Source organism: Centropristis striata, chromosome 9 (genome assembly GCF_030273125.1).
Source record: "Centropristis striata isolate RG_2023a ecotype Rhode Island chromosome 9, C.striata_1.0, whole genome shotgun sequence".
Classification (NCBI taxonomy): domain Eukaryota; kingdom Metazoa; phylum Chordata; class Actinopteri; order Perciformes; family Serranidae; genus Centropristis; species Centropristis striata.
Window position 1 is genome coordinate 17,264,633 of NC_081525.1, and position 19,238 is coordinate 17,283,870.

Below are 19,238 nucleotides of genomic sequence, written 5' to 3' on the forward strand. Positions count from 1 at the left end.
ATAAGCATCTTGTAAGGACTTACAAGGGCCTTATTACTTGTTAATTAATGGTTATTACAAGGATCTTAATATAAAGCGTTACCAGATATTTTCCTAAAAATGTAGTGAAGTAGAAGTATAAAGTTCCAAATGTGAAAAATGCCAAAGTAAAGTAAAAGTATTGTAATTCTGTTCTTGTTTAGTAGAGTTTTAAATTTCTTTCAGTCAGAGTCGCATGTTCTTATTTTGTGTCCTGGCATCAGTGTGTGTTTGTGTGCATCGACAGCAGCTCTGACTATTATAAGTCTGTCCAGCAGAGGGCAGCATCACACAAGGCTGCGTGCTTCACTGTAGCCTGTAGAAGCAGGTAGTGTTCATCCCTTCTACTCACTCCATGAGCTCATTTGTTTTGTTTTGTTTCCAATAAAGCTTTATTCGTGCTTTGTTACCGTTCCACAGACAGGTGGCAGCCTCACTCCATGAAATAACCCTCTATTGCCTTCTCAAATAATTCTCAAGCTCATTTTTTGCAAACAGAGTTGCAAATAGATATCATCACGGGTCCCTCTGGTGGCTCGGTTGCTTATTGCTGTGAGCTGAAACAATTCGATTTCACTCTGCCGTTAACTATCCGAGACGCACTAATGAAGACAGACTATGACTTTCATTGGTTAACGGCTGTATACAAACTTAAGCACAACCCGAATTAAACCAATTAAAATGGGAGAATACGTTAATTTGTGAGAATGATGATCATAATGATGATGATGATGATGTCTCATATTTGCTGCCTGCATGACTTCTTCTTTCAGACTCACTATATCAGCAGAATGCCCCATGCAGCTGGAGGATTTCCCAATGGACGCCCATGCTTGTCCCCTTAAATTTGGAAGCTGTGAGTAAACACGCCTTTAAGCAAATGTACACAGTGAGTAACTGCATTATATAATGCAGGAAAAGGTTAAGTGTAAATGTTTCATGTCCACATGACAGACACACTAACGGTGTTACCAAACCTTCCTTAACCCTCCTGTTATGGTCGTTTTTTCAGAAACAGCAATAACCCGAGGCATGTTTAATTATCCAAAAGTGTCAGAAACAAAAAAATCACAATAAACATTGTTTATACTTTATTAATAACTCCAATACCAACCATTTCAATCAATATCTAGTGCAATGGTGTTCTTTACCTCTCACAGATCATGGTTCAATGAGGATAATTCACTTGTTTTTCATAAAAAATGCATGTCAAAACTTTTTAAAAGTACATTAGAAAGACTTACATATAAAATAAAATGGTTTTACATGACATTGATTTAAAAAAAAAAAAAAAAAAGTTACTTTACATTTTTAAATGTTATGTGTCCTTAAGGCCACAGTGCTGAACTTTAGCCCGTTGTCCTGAGTCACTGAATGTAACAAAATGTTGAATATATGTTGAAGAGTTTTTACTAGGTTGTGGCAGTACACTACAACATGACAGATAGATTTAACTTATTCTGGTCTAATACATTTTTAGTTTATTACTTTTATATTTTGAATTTATATTTAGTAGTTTTCAGTAGAAAATGATGTAGTTTTTCTATTTATTACTTTTCATAATATATATATTCATATCATTTAATTGTTTGAAAAAAAAATCTGCATATAAAATACAATGGTTTTACATGACATTGATTTAAAAATATATATTTTATATATATTTTAAACTTTTTCATTTTATAAAAAAATACTTAAAACTTTTTTTTTTGAAAAATTCGACCCACAATTCGACCAGAATTATAGTACAGAGTTCCTCTTGTAGCCATTTCCACTGACAACCATCACAATAGCTGTAATATAAATGTAGTGGAGGTAAAATTATAATATCCTCCTCTGAATTGTTATGAAAAATTCTTACAAAATTAAAAAATTACTACAAAAACTATGAAATGGGTCAATTTGACCCACAACATAAGAGGAGGGTTAAAATACATGAAGTCACGAGTCAGAAAAGTGTCATGTACTATGGTTTTACAGTGTCTTTATCCATGCAGGGGACATGGGGACGGATTTACCGGCATGTGTTTGACAGCCCGTGTCCCTCAGGTGCAGAGCTATTGTTATTTGGGTGCAGGATATAACCATGTAGACACTGACACACTGCTCCTGATTAAGCCATTAATCAACATGTCAGGGCGGCTCCCCTGCATCCTTCACCGCCTCAGGCACATTTAATGGAAAACATTTGACACACAGAATTGAAACACACACACATACACACACCCAAGATACATTTAGCACCAAGGTAACCTTTAAAAAACCCACACCTTTGCACATGCACAGCTAAACAACACTTGTGGTTCCGGCCGGCCTTCCCCAGGACTTCTAAGCTAGTTAGTTGCGTCAGAGAGCTCCAGCGGTACGAAAATATCTGGGGATCTCCTGTCATGTAAGCTTAAGATTAGCATTTGAGGTCTTCCCTGCCGCTGACGTATGGAGGGTAATCTCAACACTCTCCAGGCTCAGAGGCAGAGCTGCAGAGCGCTCTGGCCTCGGTGTTATTAAGCCACTCCCACGCCCGCTTTGGTCACCTCCACCCCCAGATGGGACCGCAGTCGGGGATAATCAGAGCAACTGACCGAGGCTACCTTGGCTTGTTTGCTTGATGGCAAGCTTGATTTCCATTAACTTGTCAGTGAGGCCAAAAAGTCAAAACCTGCTTGAATTAATTGTACGAGTTTTAAATACAGACTAATTTACCTGGTTTCCTTGTGTAATAGAGATTACAGGTGATTTTTAAATTCTACTCACTTTAATTCACTTTATTTATCCCCGCAAGGGAAATAGTATGCAGCAGCTCAACACGAAGTGTACACAATTAATGGTAGAGGAAATAAAACATGTTTCATTCACCTGTTTTTTTAACCCTGATTCCAATAAAGTTGGGATGTTGTCTAAAAAGTATATAAAACCGATAATTTGCTCATCCTTTTGGACATATATTTAATTGAAAACTGTACAAATGCGAATAGATTATGTTCAAGTTGAATGACTTTTATGTAACTACAGGTGCATCTCAATACATGAGAATATGATGGAAAGTCGATTTCCAGTAGTTCAAGTCAAATAGCCCCAACCAAGTATTGAGTCATATAGATGGACATACTTTTCAGAGGCCAACCTTTCCATGTTAAACATTGGTCTTTTGTAATATTAAATTTGTTTTGAGAAACTGGATTTAAGGTCTTCAATAAATGTAAGCCATAATCATTATAATTAGATGAAATTCAATAAATTAAGACATGAAATATTTCATTTTGTGTATAATAGATGTATATAATGTGTTATTTCCTCTTGAATTGAATTACTGACATAAATAAACTTTTCTATGAAATTCTAATTTATTGAGATGCACCTGTATATACCTTGAATTCAGAATTTCTGATGTTTTACAGTGTCCCAGCGTTTGTGGAATCAGGGTTGTTAATGGGTTTTTTTCATTTGCGCATAAAAAACGCCTAAGAAATATAAATATTGCAAAAGTTTTTACACTTTTACACACTGAGGTGGAAAGTTTCTGCATTGATACAAGTATTGATGCAAATCTGGCAAAAGGGCAGCGGAAACAGAACTAATTAAGAATTAAAACGAACATCATGGATGGAAATGTGCATGAATTCACATTTTTTTTGCCAGGTTTTTGGAAATTTGGTTTAAATTCTCAGAACATAAACTCAGAACAATCCCCTATGTCATCTCTCACATCTTCTCAATTCACTGTCTATGGAGCAGCTGCAGACTTTATATTTCATGACATTAAAAAAATTTAGTTTAAGCACTCTAGTTTTGTGATTTGTGATGGATTTGTTAATGGATGCTAATATTTTCAAACTCTTTTGACCATGGGATTTATGAATTTTGGAATTGGGTGTAGTTTACCTTTAATAAAAATAGTAAAATATCCAAAAATATATTTAATTAAGTAATTAAGCGTACAAAACTACTGATATAACTGAAAATTCTTCGATTTCGACACATTCACTTTTTTAGTTTTAATGTTTTAGTGAAAACGTTATATTTATATAGAGGTCTGTGTTGTATTTTTATCTGAAGAGCTGCTAAGCCGTGCAAGCACATTATCTCTTCCAATAGAGGTGGCAATGTGGAACTTGAGACTTTATCCAACAAAAACTACAGGATGCTAACTTCAGAACTAACTTAAGTACTTAAAAAATACTTTGTTAAACATAAAATTATTTTTTAAAACCTGGTGCTACAGTAAGAATGGAGCCCATGTGAGAGTATAAGCTGTAGAAGATACCGTGGTGCAGTATATCCTGTTTCGTCCGACTCCATTAACCCTCGCTAATCCTTTGACCTAATGGACAGCACTCAAGGCTTTCAAAGCCACAGCAGACCTGTCCTTTGGCGTTGTGTTAATCACCTCTCATGGACCGAACACTGCTGCCGGCCTCAAGTTCCTCTTAGTGACTCTATACAATTGTACAGTTGTCGATTTAACCCTCCTCTTATGTTGCAGGTCAAATTGACCCATTTCAAAGAAAAAAAAAAAGAGTTAAGAATATTTTTTCATAAAAAGAAAAAATGTAATATATATATATATATATATATATATATATATATATATATATATATATATATATATATATATATATATATTTTAACATGCATTTTTTAAAATGAAAAACGAGTGAATTATCCTTATTAACCATGATCTGTGAGAGGTAAAGAACACCATTGCACTAAATATTGATTGATATGGTTAGTAATGGAGTTGTTAATGTAATACAAACAATGTTTATTGGGATTTTTTTTGTTTCTGACACTTTTGTAAAAAATTTTTTGCTGTTCCTGAAAAAACTAATATAAATGGTAAATGGTCCTGCACTAATATAGAGCTTTTATACTCACTTTGTGACCACTCAAAACGCTTTACCATACAGACTGCGCTCATCCACACACATTCATACTGGTGGCAGAGGCTACCCTAAAAGGTGCCACCTGCCACCATCAGGAATTCATACACACACCGATGAACGCAGCATCGGGAGCCATTTGGGGTTCAGAATCTTGCTCAAGATACTTCAACATGTAGGCTGCCATGGTCAGGGATCAAACAACTGACCGGTGGGCGAACGCCCTACCAACTGGGCCCCATAACAGGAGGGGTTAAAGAATCGATAATGGGTAGAAAGTGTTTGGATGATAAAAATACACAAAGATAAAATATAATACAGGTTAAATTTGCTATACTGGATAAGAAAACTTGAACTATTTTACAGTGTGTTTTCAGTTCATGAAAGTTAACTGTAATTAGAGCATAAGTAATATATTGGTCAGATGATTTTATTGGCCAAATATCAGCCTATCATAGAAATACTGGTATCAAGGTGATTGTTGTGCATCAATATTAAAAGTTTTTTACAGAATATAATTACAAGAGCTTAAAGTCACTGTAGCAAAAAAACAGCTTGCGTTAAAAAAAAGTTTGTATTTGGGGACATAAAACAGCAAATTTAGCAAATGTCTTAGCCTTTTCCTCCTAATCATTATAACATCAATAGGAGCGAAACAGTAATGTCACATGTATATACACTGAATATTAGTCATCAGTTATATCAGCATCAGTGGTGGAAAAAGTCTTGCATTTTGTTTTTAATCTTTACAGCATCCCAACTTTTTTTGGAATCAGTGGTGGCAGAAGTATTCATATCCCTTACTTAAGTAAAAGTACTAATATCACACTGTGAAATTACTCCACTACAATTAAAAGTCCTGCATTCAAAACTTACTGAAGTAAAAATACAAAAGTATCAGTATCAAAATGTACTTAAAGTATCAAAAGTAAAAGTTCTCATTATGCAGAATGACCCCACTATGATTTTTTTAATATATTCTAAATATATTATTGGATTATTTCTATTGATTCATTTATGTAAGCAGCTTTTTTCTCTCTCTCAAGTTAGGGCTTCTTTTAACTACTTAATATACTGTTTAGGTTTAATTAAAAAAATGTCTAAGTTTTGTCAAACTTAAATTTTATCATGACTTTTATGTTAAATTTTGACCAGAAAAGTAACTAATGCTGGATAAAAAATACAATATTTGCCTAAATTTTTTGTGAAGTAGAACAATAAAGTTACATAAAATGGAAATACTCAAGTAAAGTACAAGTACCTGTACGTAAGTACAGTATTTGAGTAAATGTACCTAGTTACATTCCACCACTGCCTATTTCTAACAAAATATTTTATCTCAAATTTTTCATACAAAACTATTGACACGATTTTAGGACAACTAAAACTAATCATGAAATGTATTTTAATATGTATATTTACAGATACTTTCACAGTTTAAATTTACATAAATGTGTTAAAAAGGTCCTTTGAAGGCTATTGGAATATTTCTATTATATGTTTCTGTAGCTGTTCTGGCCTTAATTATATTCAGGTCATATCATAGTGATATTAATGTTGTTGTTTTTATGCAGCTCTCATACTTATAACTGAAATAATAGTTTGCATCTCACAAATGACTGGAGTAGGAGCAGCCTGCCTACTGCACCTGTAAATGACCTGAAATGCAAATAGAAAGCGAAATAAGACTGATAATTGTCTCGTTTTTTAGACAGTCTGCTGACCCGATAAGTCTAATGGCTTATTTATTCTTTTTAGATCACGTCCCGGTGCTTATTAGAGTGTGTCCCATGCTGAAGTTATGCAGTTAAACCAATGTTTATGAGGTAATGTTTATTTTTGTGAGCCCATATGTCTCCTTGGAGAGAAAACACAGGCTAGGAAGTAAGACATACATCATAATTTCCAAAGACAGCTGTAACTATTCACTGAGGTGTTGAAGAATAGCCTGTGGGGTGATGGAGGAAATTACAAAAGGGCACACAGCAGGAGAAAGATTTGAAATAAGGCAGAGACATGGGGAAAAGTGCCCACATTCACTTTGGCTTGTAAACCAATCTGTACTAACAAAATCACACATTTCAACTCATGTGATAGTTTCAATTTCCTCTAAAAAACAAACAATGTATTCTTAGGGTATCTGCAGGGTCTTATAAGTCTTAAAACGTCTAAAATCCTATAATTTAAGGCCTTAAAATGACTAAAATTCTCTTAAAATCATATAAAATGTCTTAAATACGATTTTGAAGGTCTTGTGTCTTGTTGAATGTATTAACATTACTTTTATATAAAACAAATGCATAACTTCAGCCAGGTGAGAATTTAAACAGAATTAAACAGTCAATATTTTAAGTTCTAAACAAACATAAGTTCACAGTAGAGAGGCTTTGAATGTGAATACATTCTAACACTTTGTACTTTCTTGCCAGTATGGATGTGAAATGGGTCTTATTTGTATTCATTAGTCTTAAAAAGTCTTAAATTTGACTTGTTGAAACCTGCAGAGACCCTGATTCTGTACTATAGCTTTAGATGCTTTTGCTGTATTGACTTTACTACTCTATTTTACTGAAGTTACTACTGACATCTTCACAGTTTTGGTTCATGACAATCACTATGGACTTTCTGTTTTCAACATTTTACGCCCGTCTCTCAAATAAAGGTCACTTATAATGACGGACTGTTTTGAATTATAATAATTGTATGTAACCAGAGCCGCAAAGGGCTGGAAGGCATTTGGAATAAGGATCCATGCCTAAATGTCACTGACTAAACATCATATTTTCAGTGTATTGTACATGTGCAATAAATCACAAGCAAGTCACAGTGCAACATAAAGTCCTCGTCTGCAACTATGATTCCGGCTCATTGGGTTCAAAATCATGTTACATTTTCTCAAACTTGATCTAAAGCAAAAATAGATGTTTAATACTCAACTAACAACTTACTTACAATTGCTTACAATTATGAAAGCCTGCTGTGTGATAATTAGATTATGTTAGAGCAGTGTTTCCCAAATAGTGCCGTGAGACAAGTCCAGGTGTGCCGTGGGATTTTGTGACAACCGTACACTATTAATGGGCTTTACAACTCTACAAAAAGTTATGAATTTGTCTTTAATTGACTATATAAGTACTTTGTGCACACTCATTTACCAATACAGAGGCAAATTCTAAATTACCCTCATAATAATTACTTAAAGAACTCTCACTCAAAGGGAACCCCAATAGTTTTGCTTTTCGCGCAGTTGATGGGGCGGGTATTATTAGAGTGTGACGAAATATAAACATTCACAGAGTGATAAGAGTAATAACGAATGTTATAGAGGCTATTTTGCACGGTTTAACCACTGTGCTAGAGGATTGGGTTACAAAGTTACTAACAGGACTTTTCGACCAGAGCCGGGTTCCCAGACGGTTCTTTGGTTTTCCACGGTGAAAGAAACGGCTGCCAGCCAGGAAGGCTGGTTCCACACCAGCACCAACTCTGTCGGTCTTGAACAGCAAACCGCTACGTCAGGGTCTGGGGGCGGGGCTATCTGACCAACAAGACCAACTCGTTGCCGTTGAGAGAGACCAACTAAAACATGTATCATTAATTTATTTGATTTGTTAAGTGCAATGTGATTGATATGGGCGAGATAGCGTGCTAATGTTAGCTGGCTAACGTTAGCTTACAACAAAGTGCAACATAACCATCTTACATTCAGTGTTTATAACAATGTATTTGGCGTCCATAGTGATCAAGATGAGCAGCACAGATGTGTTGTAGTCTGCCGTTGTTATTATACTTGCCGAGAGGGTGCAGACATAAACAGACGTTAACAGTGACATGATGACTGTGGAAAGTAAGCCGGTTCAGAGCTGGTTCGCAAGTTGAACCAACTGCGAACCAGCACTAGCACTAGCACCGGCTCCGAACCGGCCCTGAAACTGCCTTGGTTGTTCACAATTTCTTAATTATAAATCTGAGGTAGGAGTGGCCTACCTATAACTATTTTAATCTTGATAATCTGTTTACTATGTTGAACCACCTGCCAGATGTTTTTTAGTTGTTTATGACAAGTCCTAATAGGTAAGATTAACAATGGATTAAACTCTTTAAAGTATCTCTAAAATAAGATAATTTCTATGTTTTCACATCCCTATAGTCCCTGATGACTTTAATTTAATTTAATTTAATTTAAGAAACTATTTAAAAACAAACAAAAAACACAAAACTCTTCCGCTTGTCCAGAATACAGCACATGAACAGGGCTACCTGACAACATTTCTAATTAGTAGCTTTTGGTTTTTTAGCTGCAAATATCTTCGTTTCTGTATTGATTCTCCTGCCAGCTTCTCCCACTTCAAAAATCCAAACTACCATTTCCCTTTGATTTCAAGGGTTTAAGGGATATTTCAGGATATCATACATTACTTTTGAAACAATAAATGTTTCTTTCATTTATCCTTACTCTTTACTGTAGAAACTGTAGTTGTAGACTGTACAAATGTTGAAGAAGTCATCAGGAGCAGAAGATAATTAAAGGGGTCATGTTATGCTCATTTTCAGGTTTTAAGGTTCATACTAACATATTTTGGCTTTCTGTTAGAACATGTTTAATGTTCAAAAAACCCAATTTTTTTCTCATAGTGAAAAAGCCCAGTCTGCTCTGATTGGTCAGCATTTCTGGGTCTCCTGCACTTGCACTCTTGGCGTCTCTACGCCATCATTGCAGCTTGGGAATGACTGTAACAGCACTGTAGCAGCTTTCTATCTATATATAGTATACTTAATCTATCCTTAATGATAACCAGCAAGCTCGCTTAAAGTCACAGTCTCTGAATACGGGTGTGATGTGTGCATTTCTCTGTGGATTCACAGTATTTATATAGCACCCAGACCTACTTTATTACCAAAAAAGACATGGAAATCTCACTTTTTGCAATATGGGACCTCTAATAGTTAATGGTACATATTTTTTTGCCATACTTTGCTCATATTATGTGACGTAATATGTGCTTCTAAGAAAAAATAATGAAATTGAACTGCTCACGTAACCCAGTTCTACAAAGACTTATTTGAGACAATGCAGAGTGTCTTTGAGACGATAATCCACAGACTGGTTGACTGGGGTCAATCTAAATTGCTGTCTTCTAACACCACAGTTGCTGGATTAATGCAATTCTGTTAGATTGGACACTGCACTGCAGTACGATTGAGACACACACACAAACACACACTCACACTCACACACACAGATTTAGTGCATCTACAGTATGTGTGCTACAGTACAGTATGAGTGAGTGTTTTTGCATTTTGCATGGCTTGTTTTTTTTAAAGATAATCTTGTGCATGAATAGCAGAATTTGTGTTTTTTAAAATCAGCATATCAAAAGCTAAAAGGTCATACCTGTGAGCGAACCTTGACACTTTCTGTCAAGCTGTGCCAACTTTCACACTCAGTGTCAAACCATTGTAGCATCTGCATATTGTTATACACTCAAATCACTGATTACATCACATCCAAACAGCAGCTCTTCACAGTGACACCACGTTAATCTCTGTGTAATGAAGCAAAGTGGGTGAAAGGTCAAGTGTTGTATCACAGCCACGTCACATATCTCAGCTCTGAACATCTTCGAAACAGAGAAAATGAGAACCACTAACATGTAAACTGTGTTTGACTGATGTTCCTGCTACTACTGCAGAAGGTCCGTAGGACAGGATTCTGCACTCCTGCTGTGTATTCACTGTGTTAACGCCACTGAAACACACTTCCTGTAGCTTTTTGTCAGCAATGAATTCATCCTCCTAACAAGTATTGTCTGTGCAGCCAGTTTTACAGTGTACCATGGTATGAAAATAGGTGATTATATATACATATAGATAACGTCAAGGAGTTCAATGTTTTATGTTTAAGTCCCCAAAGAGATGAGGTTAGTTTTCACAGTAATCTTGCATATTTAAGTTTGTATAAATGAGTTTTGGATCAAATTAAACCTAGTAATTCATGCTAGCAAGGTTTGATACAGTAAACTAGTTTTGCTCAAATTAATACTCTTGTATTTCTGTGTGTTTTATAATTGTTATTGCAACTTTCAGTCTGCAAACTGAAGCTTTATCCAACTTAATTCTCTTTTCATAAGCTCATTGGCTTATTGGCGTACGGCTGCAGAACTGAACGCTGAGCAGTGTGTCAGTTCAGTGAGTACTGATAAGCAGTCAAAGATAAAATTAAGATTAAAAAATTCTTAACGACCATTAATCGATCATCGATTAATTATTCTCAGTTCTAGTGGACTCGTCAGACCACAGCACATTTTCCCACTTTGTGTCAGTCTGTATTAGATGAGCCCGGGCCCAGAGAAGTCTGCCACGTTTAGATGTTATTGATATTTGGTCTTAACTTGCATAGATGCAGTGACGAACTGTGATTACTGACAATGGTTTTCTGAAGTCATGTCATAGTGATGTCCTTTAAACTTTCTGAATTATTTAATGTTATGGACTGTAGATGGTAAAATCCCTGTGTAGAATCCTTTGGTAACATTCTTTTATTGTTGGATTATTATAAGTGGTGAACATTACCTCATCCTAAGCCTTTCACACCCAATCATGACACTGTCACCTGTTACCAGTAAACTTGTTCACATGTTCAGTAGGTTTTTAAGGCTCCAGAACTTTCTTTTGTTGCCCCTGTCGTAACTTTTTTCAACAGTGGTGCTGGCATCAAATTCAGAATAATTATATATTTACAAAAAACATGAAGATGATAAGTAAAAATACAACTTAACTACTTAGTGTTCAGATGGCTCAGAGTTTTTTTTTTAAACCATTTTTATCCATTTACGATATGACTAAAATTGCATTATTCAGCACCAAATGTGTGTAACAAATGGTACCAACCCAAAAATTTATGGGACATAGTTGAACATGGAATGGACTTTAGATAGCATACTATTGATATTATGAACCCTTATACACCTTGATAGGTTTCAATAAATAATGAATGAATGAATTAAGTCATTATTATTAGATATTTTTGACCAGAGCAACTTGACACACAGTGCTGAGCTGCATATCAAATTAATCTTCAGGTTCACAGCTTTCAGATGATGTCCCCACTTCTATGTTGCATTTATTGTTGACCTGCTATCTACCCCTAAACATCTACTGCCCACAACCACCAATTCTCAAAAAAAAAAGGACCTTGAACAAATACAGTCATGGAAAAAAATATTAAACCCTTGTTTTATTAAATTTATGGTTCATTTAAGTGCCTGGTACAACTAAAGGTACATTTGTTTGGACGAAATTGATGATGACTTTTGGTTATTATTAAAACGAACATGGAAAATGGCTAGATATCAGCTCTTAAATTAAACTGTTATGCGTTTTTTTTGTATTTATCATTATTTTATCCAAACAAATGTACCTAGTTGTACCAGGCATTAAAATTAACAAGATATTGAAGGAAAAGGGTGGTCTGATAATTTTTTCCATGACTGTTTTATGTCTTTGTATAGTTTTCAATTGAATATAAATCCAAAAAGAATTAGCGGATTATTACGCTCTGTTATTTTCTGAGACTGTAACTGATCTTAACCATGCATCAAGCTAGGGGGGAAAAATCCCTAAAGTTGCATTACGGCGAAATATTACTTCATTGTGATGGTCAACGACATTGTAGCCTATTTAGAAACTACATGTTTGCTCTGTTTCAGCTCAGGGGAGGAAGTTCCTTTTTTTAGATTGTTCTAGTTGGATGAGCCCAGAGAAATAAAGCGACATGTTAGAGGCATGTCAAATTTGGAAGGACAACAGGATGTCACAATAATAATAATGATAAAAAAACCTGAATTTTGTCAGTTTATCTGCTTAGCGGTGAGCCTTTGTTTGGATTTTTAGGAAATCAAAGTTCACAGGGGCAGCCAAATATGATGGAGTACCTGCACCTGAAAACATGACTGAAAACTTACATAATCATATTCACATAACATATAATTTAATCTTTGCTTGAGAGCAAGTAACAACAAAAGCTGATAGAGAACATGAAAATAAGATACAAATCATGCACCTTTCTGGGCTGATGGGTAATGGCCCTTTTCAGCTCTAGCCAGGCTGAACGTGCTGCTCAGTGTCTGTGTTGGAAATCAGGAAATTATTGTGTTTTGATCCACCACATGACATGACATTGCATTCAATTGGCAGAAGCTTTTATATAAAGTGATTTTGAATTTTGCCCTACACACATCAGGAGCTGTTTGGGTATCAGTATCTCAGTCAGAGATGGACTGCTCTTTCAGAAATAACTCTTTAGGAATAATCAAACATTGGGATTCATTTCAAAATGTTTTTAATTTTTAAGTGATGTTATTGATCATCTGATCTGATATACATAGGATCTGATTAACAGATCAGGTAAGATGTGCAACATTGGACAATTTTATAAACCTTTTGTGAGAATATAATTCATAATAACAATTACAGTAAATATTCTAAATAGAAGGGGCTCTTACTCGACTTATCCTGAAGCTTTTAACAGTGGCGTGCAGTCACAAAAACTCTGGTAATAGCTAAGTATATATTCTGGGTATCCGCTGGGTCTTAAAAAGTCTTAAAACGTCAAAAAATTTGACTTTAAGGCCTTAATATGTCTAAAATTCTCATAAAATCCCATAAAATGTCTTAAATTAAATATGATTTTAAAAGGTCTTAATAATTTATTAACTTTGCTTTTATTTGAAACAAATGCGTAAACTTCAGTCTTGTTTTTAAATTTTGAGGACGCTATAACACATATTAACAAATATTAGTTCACTATAGAGAGGCTTCTATTTAGTTAGTTAAGCATTTTTTATTCCAATGTGAAAGAGCTGTGAATAAATTCATATACTTTGCCATTAATTCCAGACCTCCAATTTACCTTCATGTCTTTTGTACTTTTTTTGCCAATATGGACGTGAAATGGGTCTTAAATTGTATTCATTATGGTCTTAAAAAAGTCTTTAATAGTCTTAAATTGACTTGTTGAAACCTGCAGAGACCCTAATATTATTATAGTAAATATTTGCCACAGATGTGTGTCCCCTCAGTGAAGAATTAATCTACACAGTCAAACATAATAATGTTATTAATTTGCTCAAGTATACAAAGAACATTGATGTATGAACATCTCAACACACAGTGTTGTTGACATGAAAATCTGGTATCCAATTCATGATGCTAACAAGTAAAGTGATAACTCATCAAAATCACTTTGTTCTACTACACATGTCTCTTTTAAATTTGCAAAAAAAAACAACAACTGTTATTTGCACTAACCAGTTGTAAAAAAAAAAAAAAAAACAGCACAACTGAGAAGCCATGAGGGACTCAGCTGAGTTCAACAGTCACATGAAAAAAATTCTGTGAAGCTTGAACTGAACTGCCAGCTGTTTAAATTGTAAAAAGTCCAATATATTTAGTATATAATATTGAATATAATGTTCCTAAAGTTGTTATTTTATATTTAGTTGTTAATACGTATATTTTTTTACTTCCTTTCTTATATTTCTAGTTTATACTGCTTACTATTTATTGTTTTTTTGCTATCCACTTTTCTGCTGTAACTCTTGAAATTTCCCTGTTGTGGGACTAATAAAGGAAATCTTAATTATTATATTATTAATAATCTTAATCTTAATATAAAGTCCTCATTTTTGGGATAATGTTGAATATATAGATTTGTTTTTCTCAAGTTTTGCTAAATAAATTCATAAAGAAATTGAACTTCAGTTTTTCTTTATGATTTATGGCATTAAAACTCAGTTGCACTGCATAAAAGACATTGCCCACCTACTTCTAGCCATGATTACATTGTTTCCATAGAGGTGCAGGACTTATTAACCCTATTAAATTATTAGACCAACGATTTTTGTTAATGTCAAGAAAACCATGGAAAATGTCTAGATATCAGCTCTTAAATTAAACTCTTATGAGATATTTTTGTTGTTATCATTATATTTGTCCAAACAAATACCTTTAGTTGTACAAGGCATTAAAATGAACAAGAAATTGAAGAAAACAATGGTCTAATATTTTTTTCCTATGACTGTATATTGTACTGAAAAACAAACTCACAGTAAGTAAAATGTGAGGTGCAAAAAAGAATCAAACAAACAAAAAAAAAACACCCTGAAACTTCTTGGGGTTCAGAGGGTTAAAAAAAATGTATTATCTTATATCTGAATTGAAAATGTTAACAAAGGTGTTTTTTTAACTGCTTCAAAATCAAAAGTATTCAGTTTGCAACAGATGCAAAAATCTACTTTTTTACATGTGTCTGTCTTGTTTTCATAGACGCGTATCCGGTCTCGGAGGTGGTCTACACGTGGACTCAGGAAGCCGCCAAGTCAGTGGTGGTGGCAGAGGAAGGCTCCCGACTCAACCAGTACCATCTGATCGGTCAGACTGCAGGGACGGAGGACATCTACACCAGTCGAGGTACAGTGAAGCGACCCTGGATGACCAGACCTCTGATTAAACGTGACCTACTCTATACCACTGCCAGAATTCATGCGGCGACCTCGCTCCATTATCTCCTCACACTCAGTTATCTCCTCCCTTACAGTCATACAATAGTGAGTGTCAGGCAGGAGCCGGGATGTTAAGCCCTCGCTCCAACCCTATTATTCAGCTCTGTGTTATTACAGTGTGTGCCATCCAAAGATGTTGTGAGAAGAATTTTTTTTTTTCAAATCAAGCAGGATAGAGACAATGAATGAATCACAAGGATTTGAGAATGCCTCCCACACATAGCCAGCTGTCTCTAGAGCTGCCAAGAGAAGGGAGGGCAAAAAAATCACTTATCCGTGGTCTGAGCCATTGGGTCTGTAGGGTTAATCCGTATGCAGGCCCATCCGTTGTGCTTTTACTGAGTGACGTCACAGCCCAGGGATTGGCTGCGGCAGCGGAGACACGTGGGGAGGAGGGGGCTGGGGCGGTGGTGGGGGGCGAGCAGCATCTGCTTAATTCTGTTATGTAAAGAAGTATGATAATACATTTCTGCCGCTTGTTGCTGGCGAGTTTATTACTGGGGAGGCGTTCCTATTATAGCTCTAATGTATGCAGAGGTTTGCCTGCCAGGGAATTTGTTTGTTATTGTGTTGTTTATTGTGGATAATGCACCGGAAGGAAGCATTTACCGTTAAATATACCACAAGGGGGAATCCAGCCGGACTCGGTTCAGATGAACACACTGGTTGCTGCTATATTCTCAGTGTGTGACTCCGTCCCCACCCCGCAATGCTCAGACACACAGAGCCAACATGGACTTAATTAGCATTGCTAATCTGAGGTACAAACCCTCTTTAACAAGACAAGAATAGCTCAGCAAAGCGCTCACACTGAGCAGAGGTGACCTTTGACCTCACAGGTTAAGCCGGAGGGGATGATAATATAGACACAGGAATTGAATTGACGATATGTGAAGCTTGTAATTTCATCACATTACACACATCGGCGCTTTTAGATCTAAATAGAGAGCAGCAACAGATGGTTTTCTATCTTACTTACCAGTTGACCAACATAGCAGCGTTGTTCTCCGCTATGAATGGCAGTTCCCCACAGACGCTCCAAAAACCAAACAGTAAAATCCACCACAACCGCATTTTCACGCCTTGGAGATTTCCATCCACTTCCAAGCCCAGCAGGCGGTCAGATCAGAGTGGGGTTCGCCCAGTCGTGCCACCACAGAGCAGGGCTGCCGGCTAGTAGTCCTCGGAGCGAAGGCAACACAGGTGCCCCTTTCATTAAGGACATGATGCTTGTCGCCGCATCGCACAGACCATCCAAACTTTTTCCCCCTTGGTCCCTCTCAACCCCCCTCCGCCTCAGTCATCTGTGCACCTGCTTGTAATCACCGCTGATCCAGGTCTGTTTTAGTGTTCGAGCTCAGGGAAGGCAAAGGATGTATGTCCCCAATCAAGAGTGGCCTGGCCTGACAGAATGGGATGGACTGTCTGCTACACACTCACACACATAGAAAAAGAGAGAGAGAGAGAGAGAGAGAGAGAGAGAGAGAGAGAGAGAGAGACAGAGGGGGAGTGAGGGAGATATACAGGATGCAGATTGTGACAAGGGATTAGTGGGACAGAAAAATCCGATTTTGCCAGGAGAAAGCAGCAGTCATCTGTGGATTTTCTATCAGACTCCATGGCTCGACAGGATTTTTGAGAAAGAAAAATCCTTCAAATGCAATCTTCGGTTGATTAACAGGATATAATGATGTCCTCACACACCTGTTTTTCAATGATTTAGTTCATGCGCCCATATTCAGAGGAGTAGTCTGGTCTGCAGGTTGTCAAGTGAAGTTTACTTGTAAAGCCATTAATCACAGCGTCCACGTCGACCACACATGAAACAACCGCTGATTGAAAGGAATAAAAACAACACAACACAACTCAAAACAAATTTTTAATGACGAATACAATAAAAAGACTTTTAGAAAAAATCTTAAAGAAAGGAATTCCCATCCAAAGCAGGTCAGAGATTATCCCTCCTGTTATGTTCGTTTCTCAGGAACAGCATTAATGTTTGTGGGTCAGTTTGACCTGGGGTATGTTTAGGTATCAAAAAGTGTCAGAAACCAAAAAATCCCAATAAACATTGTTTATATTTCATGATTAACTCCATTACTAACCATTTCAATCAATATTCAGTGCAATGGTGTTCTTTGCCTCTCACAGATCATGGTTCAATGAGGATAATTCACTCTTTTTGATTTTAAAAAAAAAAGCATGTTAAAACTTTTTTATGTGCATTGGAAAGATCATGCATTCTGTAATATAAGGGTTTCATTTTTGAAAATAATAGTAAAATTTGATATTTTGACTGTTCACCACTAAAATCAGCCATTTCCCCCATTATAGGCCTATGCATAACATGTTTGTAATTTCATTAGTTTTTGTTCTTGTGTTATTGAGCTTAGTAGGCTATTAAGAAAGTGTGTGTGTGTGTGTGTGTGTGTGTGTGTGTGTGTGTGTGTGTGTGTGTTTGCTGTTCCATGTGTCTTTGAAGTAAACAGATTGACCTTAGCTTGACCTTTTTGTAAAACTTGTAATGTCTGATAAAGGTACTTTAGTATACTGTCATAAACAGCCATATATGCACTCTTTCAAGTAAATAAAAACAGCAATTTTTGGAAATGGCCATTTTTATCCATAATGACCTAAATTTTAAATCTGATGCTACACAAAAAGTGAATAAGTTACTAACAAAGAGTTAATAATTCTGTTAAATAGTGTCATGAACCAGCTCATGGATCCCGACAAAAAAAGGGAGACCACACATGTATTATTATATCCAAGTTATAAGGAAATAATGTTCATTTGATTAATTGAAAACAACACAAAGAAACTTAATTATGTGAATCAGTATATCAGTGGTGAGATGTGTGCATGCAAGCGATGTGGTGAAATGCAGGTGTATAAGCTGAAAGTAAGAAACCAACTAAACCAAACCAAGGTAATGGGCGTGGGGGAGAGAGAGAAAGCATGCCACAACACACAGAGGGGGAGGGGATCATCACAATAGCTAGCAGCCAGACCTAAAAGAGCTTTAAAAGTGATCAGTAAAATCTTTAAATCAATCCTAAAATGAACAGGGAGCCAGTGCAAAGAAGCTAAATCGGGATGATGTGATGTCGTTTGTTAAAACCGGTTAGAAGCCTCGACTCCACATCTACTCTTTCTCCCTCACTGATCGTGTGCTAGGTTGCGAGCTGGCTTGTGGTCAGTTCGCAACTTGTCAGGTGAGAGTTTACAGCAGCAGGACGGTGTACAGTATGTTGGACTGAATCTAAATAAGCAGTGCTTGTGTTCATGGTAATGAAGTGAACGCTGGTGTACATTAGTCTATAAATAGCTCTCAGTCTGTTCAGTCTCAGTGTCCCCAAGTCAGATTTGTTGAGGTGGGTTTAGCTCTGCTGTCTATGACGTCATGATAATACCACTGCAGGGGAGAAAACTGACAAATACATAATTGAAACGTAGTTGTTGTTGTTGTTGTTGTTTTTGTTGTTCTACATCCCATGCAATTTCCTTTAGTATTACTGTACATTATCTTCATTATCCAGAGTAGGGATTTTCTTTCTCTAGAGCCTGAAACAACAACCCTTTAAGCATTTCCTCCTCCTCTGTCCTGCTGTGTGCCACAGGTCAATACACCGTGATGATGGCTCACTTTTACCTGAAGAGGAAGATCGGCTACTTTGTCATCCAGACCTACATGCCTTGCTTCATGACTGTAATCCTGTCACAGGTTTCGTTTTGGCTCAATCGAGAATCTGTGCCAGCCCGGACCGTCTTTGGTGAG

At 36.2% G+C, this 19,238-nt stretch overlaps 2 protein-coding genes across 4 annotated transcripts in view; one reads left to right on the forward strand and one right to left on the reverse strand.

The window, feature by feature from the left end:
* gabrb3 (gamma-aminobutyric acid type A receptor subunit beta3) overlaps positions 1–16,460 on the reverse strand; it is a 70,452-nt gene extending 53,992 nt beyond the window's left edge. The window contains exon 1 of the mRNA XM_059340483.1: positions 16,440–16,460. Within this exon, the coding sequence (XP_059196466.1) occupies positions 16,440–16,453 (14 nt within the window). The 5' untranslated portion in view covers positions 16,454–16,460. The remainder of the gene's footprint in view (positions 1–16,439) is intronic.
* The window catches only part of gabra5 (gamma-aminobutyric acid type A receptor subunit alpha5), a 46,047-nt gene that overhangs the window by 17,645 nt on the left and 9,164 nt on the right, over positions 1–19,238 (forward strand). For all 3 annotated transcript variants that reach the window (XM_059340489.1, XM_059340488.1, XM_059340490.1), the window contains exons 6-8: positions 792–874; positions 15,225–15,368; positions 19,081–19,233. In XM_059340489.1, the coding sequence (XP_059196472.1) occupies positions 792–874; positions 15,225–15,368; positions 19,081–19,233 (380 nt within the window). The remainder of the gene's footprint in view (positions 1–791; positions 875–15,224; positions 15,369–19,080; positions 19,234–19,238) is intronic.